Below are 8,404 nucleotides of genomic sequence, written 5' to 3' on the forward strand. Positions count from 1 at the left end.
AGCCCTCAATACTAAATTAAGTATCGATTGCACCCCCGTAACAGACATCTGGTGAATAATATAATATTACTCTTTGATAAAGTTGTGTCTAGCATCAATTTGTTGCAATCCTTGCGGCCTTCAATGGCACAAATCCATGAACCTAGTACACTGTAATCTTATGATATTCGGAGACCATACAAGTACATATAAACTTGGGTTTATGAGAAGGGTGAGATTATTACCAAGACGGAAAAAGATGTCCGGCACAGTCAAATTTTTAATCCAAAGTGGGGATTGAAGCATACAAAAGGGGTAACATTCAGATTCTGGTAGCATTAACCAAGGATTCTAAGTACTATGTGGGCATGCAAAGTGATTGAAGCAGATGAGATGTGGAGATTAAGAATCATTGTCTTGGTGCTTTTCTTGAAACATGGCATGGAAGGATATGATTACTGTGAACATGAGAGACAATCAAGGAAAAAATTACTCAGCAGATCTGGCAAAGAATGATTTGAAAAGGGTTGATTATGTCTTCCACATTTGGGTTTTGCCCTCTTGTCAAGTGTGCAACAAAAATTACCAACTTAAAACAAGAAAAGCACCATAACCAGCTATATGCAATAACTGAAGTGACAGAAAATAAGAACTGTACACCCATCCAGTTAGTCAAATGTTCAGTTTCTTGATTGGAAATAATAGGAGGCCTAGAGCACATAGACAATAAGCGAATGAGTACCAGGGACAACAAGATTCAAAAAAGATCAGAAATTAAACCGGGGATTACGAGCTCGGCACCATAGAAACAATATCCAAAATGCTATTCTTTTTATTTGTCTTAACACGTCCAAGCAGAAGCCGATATCAGGTCCTTCCGTTGCCAGCAAAGAACAAGAGAAGATTGTCTCGTTTCAACATGGAAACCCCTAACTGGAGTACGGTGCACCAAATACTCGGCTTGTGACTCGGTGAAGTTACTGAAAGTCAATGGAGTGAAACCAGACTGCAAAAAGAGATTCCTCCAAGGAGGAGTCCTATCAGGGCGACGATGACGACCCAGAACAATTTTCTCAATGCCTGGTTGGACCAAAAACCTCTCAATCTTTTGTATTGTATCCAAGTTCACATTCACAGCATCCAGTGATTCCAGCAGGCTTGAATAAGATTGAATGGCATGGTTGATATGGTGCGCCAATGGGAGGTCGCTTCGGTCACAGCCTCTGTCCAAAGAGACCACAACTTTGGGTGACAGTTGCTTTACAAAGCGAAGAGCCAGAGGAAGAGTTGATGGGTCATTTGAAAAGGAGCCAATTGGAAGATTCACAGCAGTTACTTCCTTTTCCGAGGTGCGCGGAGGCATTGGCCAAGAACCAGAACCCAAGGATTCAAGGCTTAAAATTTCAAGCTCGAATGGCATGTTGATTTCACTTGCAAAGATTCTTAAATTTTCTTGAGTGAAACCAAGCTCGAGCTCATCGTATGAGGAAGGAGAAGAAAAAGCAGTGATTTTAAGAGAAGGAGCACCTCCAGTTCTCAAAGCCAGTTCTTGCATAAGAGAAGCCCACTGTCCACCATATCCAATATCAAAATCAACAATATGAATTCTCTCGAACCCCTCAAAAGCCTCGAGAAGAACTTGGTTGCAAGTAAAATTCGCAAACTGGAGGATTGGTGAGATCTCAGAGAAAGATTTATAAGCACCGATCTTGAAAATCAGGTTACAAGCAGAATCAATTGGGTTGTTGCTGCTCGAGTGGAGAAGCAACTGCAAGGCATCCTTGAAGTAAAAAGCAGTCCTTTGGTAAGGCTTACCGATAGGAAGAGAAAGCTGGTGATTGAGCCGCGCCAATATCCCTTGCGCAAGTACCGGATTCCTATTTTCGATCAGCTCTGCTGCTTGACATATCGGGCCTATTATTGCCTGTTGAAGATGCTGCTGGTTTGCCAATTCATCGCTTGCAATTTTCTGATTCATGATCACTCCCTGCCTCTGCTGCTGCTGCTGCTGCAACATTTGAAACTGATGATTCTGCTGCTGTTGTTGATGTTGTCGTGGAAGAAACAACTCTGGAGGTCTCGAATCAAAGACTTTTGGCACATAATTGACTCCAACATGCCCAGAATTAAGCCTTTTCGACGGCGGTGGTGATAAGAAATGCTGGTTATTATGATGCTCTTGTAATTGCGAATATGAGAATGGCAAAAGCGTAGCTGGATTTTGCACAAACTGATGTTGGTTCTGGTTGCTTATCATCCCTGGATTCAAAATCTGCGGCTTCTCATCTTGATCAAATGCTGCCTGCTGCTGTTGTTGCTGAAATAAACCTGGCAAAAGATTGATCCCTGAATTAAACAAAGCAGGATTTCGTTCAATACCCATAATAGAAATTCCAGTAACATTGCGGTTATCATGAGGGAAATCAGGCTAAATACCATGGATTGAAGAAGGATCAATGTTGTTGTTGTTGGCAACGAAGTTGGCACTTGCAGAACTCATATTGGATATATCAAAGCCAAAAACTTGATCTACAACACCAAAACCTGATGCATGCTCCATATCTAGAGACCTACTTCCACCTTGTAACAGCTTGTTAAGTCCCCCCGGTGGGTCCTCAATATCACCCATAATTAGCCTTAAAATTGACTGCTCTTGACTAGGAGAACCTGGCAACACACTCTCCCAATCTTCCATTCCAAGTTGCTGTCCACATTCTTCATCTACACAAGGGATGCTTCCACCAGCTGCTGCCACGTCGTTGGTGGTGTCGGTGGAGGCTCCTCCGCCACCACCCCCTCCGCCTTGAGAAGAAGACAGTGTTGAGGACGATGTTGGTGGGCTTCGTCTGATTATTGTGTCAAGCACAGATGTGGGCTCAGCACCGCCCACAAAAAAACCACAACTTTCTTTGCTGTTGTTGTTCTGCCACTTGTGGTGGTATTGATACAGTGAATCTGGAGAGGAAGTAGTAGACGAAGAGAAATCTAACACCCCCTTCCCTTGAAAGTCCTCAGAGGGTAGGGGCATGGCCTTCATTTAACAAAATCAAGAAACTAAGAATTCAAGAAACCCGAATATATCCAGTTTATTTTCACGAAAATCAAGAAACCACCCCCTTCAGGGTTTAAAGCTTTGCAGAAGCAAGAAACTGAAAGGCAAAATATTTATGGGATTAGTTTTTATATAACAAAACAAGAAGTTGGACCTTGCAACAAGAGACAAAAAAAAAACTTCCAGAATCAAAATCAATTTTTTTTCAGAGGAGACAGGTTGTTAAATGCACAAAGAGAGGTCTGCAAAAAGAAAAAAAAATCCCATTTTAGAACACACAGAAAGCTTGTAAAAGAGTTCTTCTTCTTCTTCTTCTTCTTCTTGGGTACTCATCTAGCTAGCTACCTCGTTTTTTGTACCATCTTTTATCTCCATGGTTCTTCCAAGCTAGTTAACTTCGTTCAGTTTTTTTGTGTTTCTCTCTCCCCCCTCTCAGCTTCTTCTCTTGCCTTCTTGTTGTGGCTTTGCAGTACTCTGTCTTCCTTCTATTTTCTGCTGTAGATGCGCGCAGCATGTAAAAGTGGTAAAGTGCCCTTCAACCCCCCTCTCTCTTCTTATTCTCTCTCCTCCTTTCCTCTCTCTATAGTCTATAGTTTTTTTTTTTTTTTCAATTCTTAATTTGTAATTTTTCATGTGGCTTTTGTCTGTAGATGTGGTTATCCCTCTCGTAGGGTTTTCTTTAATTGATTGTCACTCCACTCTCCCTTCCATGGCTCGTGTGAAAGAAGAAAGGTAATTTGAAAAAAAAAAACAACAGTGAAGAGTTTTTTCATAATCTTACTTTCCTAGACAATCACATATGTTTAATAGTGAGCTAGAGATCTTTATACCATTATTGATGTTTTCACATGAACAGATAAATTTTATTTTTCCATTATCATCTTATGGTCGTACGAGTTAATTGAAAATTCATTATATTATTAATGATATGTTCATTTAAATAGACAATTTGTTATATTTTTAATATATATATGTGTGTGTGTAATATGTACTTCTACTTTTTAATTCAATATTATATAAAATTACTATCAAAACAAAAATTATATTTTATTCGGGATGCAGGATATATATACACATTTAAAAATATTAAATCATGTAAAATATCCAGAAAATGCAGAATTTAAATATAAATATAAACATGAATATAAATAATCTGTTTAAAATCCAAACAAAGAATTCATATATATATATACATGGGAAAAAAAAAAAAAAACTAGCGAGAACACATTGATTCAGCAAAAAAGGGAGGGTAAAGTAAACTTTAAACATGACAATATTTTAACAGTTAGTTTAAATATTTTTTACTTACTTCTTTTTTTATCATTTCAGGTTTTTTTTTATGGTAGGTAATGCACGTTTGTACACTCGAATGAAAGCGCGTGAGCTTCTCATTCTGCGTCGTCTTTTGTTGATGATTTTCTTTTACAGAGATCAATGAGACAGGGAAAAGGTGATCTAGCTCAGATAGTTTTTGTAATTTATCCTATTACCCGTAACACCCCTGCCATTCCCAAGTGGTTACAGGACGGATAGCTGAACATAGGGTCATTTAAATAATTATGAAAAACAGGTTCTGCTGGCCAGGATTTCGAAACTAAATCTGACGGGCACGAGACAATGAGTGAAGGCATTTGTGGGGTTTTGAAAATATCGAGACTAATTGAACGGTCATGATCTTTTGTTATGGTCAAATATGTGTGGCTGTTTTCTTTCTTTCTTTCTTTCTTTCTTTTTTTCTTGTTGTTTTTTGGCTCAAATAGAAAAACAAAGAAAAAATCAGTTCTTGGGGTCCAAATCCCGTAGTTGGAGCTTTGATTAACAAATGGATTTGGGGTCGTTTGATGGATTGTCACTTTCTAGTTGCTGGCAAAAAGTAAAAAAAAAGTATAGTAAATTACATGTCTAGTCAATTCAACAGGATGGTTTTTCCTTACTATTAAATTGAAAATAAATGATTTTTCCTATCCAAGAAACAAAATAGATTTTCTAATATAGCAACGAAGTCCATTTACACGATAAATTGTCCAATTAGCATGTAAAATCCAGCTAGATAATGAAATAATACAGTAGCAAAAAGTTTAATCAAATAGCATATCTTTTTTATGTCATAGTTGAAAACTGTAAAAAAAAAAATTAATTAATGGTGTGTTTTATAATTGTGATATTTATTTAAATTTTAAATTTTAAATTAATTGGTTACCTATTTCATTAGGAAAATCAGAAAATTACCAAAATCTTAATGTAAGAATTTATAAGTTTAAAGATCTAACAGATGGAATATTGATCAAATAGCTCCTATAAAAAAAATACTCTTTAGAAATTTATATAAAAATATGACTTTTCTTGAGTCTAGATTTGTCTCACTTGTTTGTAAATACATATGTTATGTTGTCCTGTATAATTTGTATGGAATATATTTGCATCTAATTATGTCAAACTTGCATTTTACTGCCTTAAATTATTCATTGTCGTAAGCTCGATTACATCGTCGATATTGAAGAACAAAAGATACCTAGTACGTGAATAATGACTTTTAAAATTTTTTATTAGAAGTCTATTTTTTAATTTACATATTGAAGAAAGATATATATTTTAAGTCACAACACATATTTTGAATAAAAAACTCCTAAAATAATAATTTTTGTGCAAATATATCAAATAATTCATACAACTAAATCAATTGATTAAGTTAAATAATTTAAGTTTCATTTTAGTGCGCTCTAGAGGTATGATTTTTACTGAATACCATGATTTTGGAGCATGACAATTGTGAATTAAAATGTGATGTTTTTGAAGTACAACAATATAAAAATATGTTATTTTATTAAATATCTAGTGATTTTTAAAAGTAGTTTACATTTAAATATATATAAAAATAATTTTTATTATATTTAATACCTGTGCATTTTGAAAGTATGAAATATACTTTTAAAAAACATTAAAAAATATAAATCCAACACACTCTTAAAACTCAACAGGGAAAAAAGGACATGCTCCTTTTTACTACTAAAATTCATAAAATAAAATTGTTTTGTGGATCCAGCTAGTCCATAAATAATTTATTTTTTATTGGACGTGAAATGTGACTGATCTCGACACACAAAGATTCAAACCCTACATCGTTTTGAAAGAATCTCAAACACGAGTATCGGTAGGAAATGTCATCTTAATTTCCTTAAAATTGAATCAGCCTTGTTTTTATTAATCCAATCAACCTACAGCTCGAGTACGGAACCGAGTGTAATGACTTGTAAGGTTGTCTTGAAGATTAAAATTGGGGTCGATGGAAAAGCCAAGACTCAAGAGAGGATGCATTCGTCGAATTATTGTTGGATTTGGCGTTCATTGAATAAGGACAAGTGAATGATAAAAATGCATCAATTGACAGGAAAAGGAATGTTATAATCGCTGATTATCTGTAGTGCACCTTGTGACCTTCACGTAATTGACAAGCAACGAAAAATGTCAATCTGTCCACCAGCATTTTTCTACCGAGAATAGTAGTTTTTTATACTTTTCACGTGTGTTCCCGTACCGATCAATGTTTGGTCGGAGCAGGTTTCTTCCACCTGGAAGTCGGTTTACTCACTTGTGTCTTCGGAGGGTGCATCGTGTGTGTTTTTTTTTTAAAAAAAGATTTGTTATTTAAGAACATATTAAATATATTTTTCATTTTTTATATCAAATATTAAAGAAAACACTGAAAACAAGTTTCATCGAATTAAATATATTTTGAAAATGCAATTACCTGTAATTTTAAATGCAAAAATAAAATCAAAGTAGGATGCAACTCATTATTAGTTAGATAATTTTAAATGCAAAAATAAAATCAAAGTAGGATGCAACTCATTATTAGTTAGTCAAAGGTGCATGATTAGGGTAGATTGGTCGGTTATTGCAGTAAACTGTGTATTGCTAGTCATCTAACGAGGCGATGTTGAAAAATCAGCTAACCACTTCACGCTTTGATAGACTAATTAATCTACCTTGTGAGTTTCGTTTTTTTATTTTTATTTTGAAGTCTTTTTGTAAGATATTTAATTTTTTTTTGTTAGTTGAAGGGTGAAATCCAAACACCTTAAGAGGTATTGTAGGGTGAAATTGAGATATTTTCAAGGTACAGGGATAGAAATGAAGTATTGATGAATCTTTAAGAGCCAAAAAAATAAGTTTTTTTTTTAAACTGAATCACTTGAAAGAACCGGCTCGTCACTTGTAAAATCTCGGTGATAAAGTATATCTATTTCTCACACCTATCATCAAACTAACCCAAATCATAAAGGATTTAATTGTATATGACCCAATACTTCAAGGGCTAAACCGAAATTAACCACAAATCACGGGTAGCTATGGACCCAATCTACGACTACTTCACTGATATATTTCTTAGCCTGACTTAATCTCTAGTTTTTATTATCCAACGGGCTGCAAACATCCCTGAGCAAATTTATATATAAATCAATATTATTTTTTAATGGATTTTATAAATGTACCATCTCACATTGTCTAGTGTATTAGAAAATAATATCTCTTGAATACTGGTTTTAAAGTTCGAACTCGGAAAATTAAGTGAGAAAGCAAACCAACTCACTGACTTAATTTGAAAATATTAGTGATGTTATTAGAAGATCAAGAGCGTAAGTGCCTAATTGACACACACACACAAAAAAAAAACAGTTGTTATTCACCTTAAAATGAAATATGAAAAAGAGCTGAACCTGTATTGTTAATTAACTTTATGTATTAAAAGAATAAACCTTTTATTTTTTGAGTTTTATTGTTAATGTGAAAGAATAAGCCACTTTTGTTTTTAATTCACTTTTGTTTTTCATTTGATCTTTTATTTTTTTATTTTTTTAATAACTATTTAAATTGTCTTTGAACCAAATAAATTGTCTGGATCATGTTGGAATGTATTTTAATTTTAAATATGAATAAGGCAAGAAATTGAACCAAGATTTTTTTTTATTAATTATATATATATTTTTAATTTCATTATTAATTTTTTTAATTAATTATTTAGAATGATTTTTGAATCTATTAAATCAATTAAATCATGTTAAATTAATTTTTATATAATTTAATTTTAAAAGGAGTTAGACGATCATAAAGATTTTAAAAGTTAGCTATTAAGCTGAATTTAATAATAATATTAGATAATTTTTTTAAAATTTATATATTTTTTATTGCGTAAAAAGGAAACCTTGATTTGATTTGTAGGATAGCGCCCGCTTGCAAACCAGCTAGGATTAAAAGAGGAGATGAACAAAAACCTAATTGATAAAGTTATCAGGACACTGCCACGGATCAATGGAAACAAACAATAATGCTCGGCAACAAGAAGTAGATGAACAGTGACTACACACAAAAAAG

At 34.0% G+C, this 8,404-nt stretch overlaps 1 protein-coding gene across 3 annotated transcripts; it reads right to left on the reverse strand.

The window, feature by feature from the left end:
- Positions 1-482: 482 nt before the first annotated feature.
- On the reverse strand, positions 483-3,655 carry LOC105131957 (scarecrow-like protein 22). 3 transcript variants are annotated; one of them, XM_011035194.1, is made up of 3 exons: positions 3,377-3,654; positions 2,416-3,128; positions 483-2,325 (listed from the first exon to the last, which is right to left on the reverse strand). In XM_011035194.1, exons 2-3 carry the CDS (start codon positions 3,014-3,016, stop codon positions 821-823), a joined length of 2,106 nt encoding a protein of 701 aa, XP_011033496.1. In that variant the 5' UTR covers positions 3,017-3,128; positions 3,377-3,654; the 3' UTR covers positions 483-820. The 3 variants fall into 3 exon arrangements, with proteins under 3 accessions (XP_011033496.1, XP_011033505.1, XP_011033489.1); XM_011035203.1 differs by having other exon boundaries at positions 483-2,307; positions 2,416-3,655; XM_011035187.1 differs by having other exon boundaries at positions 2,416-3,654.
- Positions 3,656-8,404: the final 4,749 nt, after the last annotated feature.

Source organism: Populus euphratica, unplaced genomic scaffold, assembly GCF_000495115.2.
Source record: "Populus euphratica unplaced genomic scaffold, PopEup_1.0 scaffold2.1, whole genome shotgun sequence".
NCBI lineage: Eukaryota > Viridiplantae > Streptophyta > Magnoliopsida > Malpighiales > Salicaceae > Populus > Populus euphratica.

Coding starts and splice junctions, on each gene's coding strand:
- LOC105131957 (XM_011035194.1), bottom strand. CDS start 3,016: ATGAAGGCCATGCCCCTACCCTCTGAGGACTTTCAAGGGAAGGGGGTG. Junction 2,326..2,415: donor TGATCCTTCTTCAATCCATG/GTATTTAGCCTG, acceptor TGTTTAATTCAG/GGATCAATCTTTTGCCAGGT.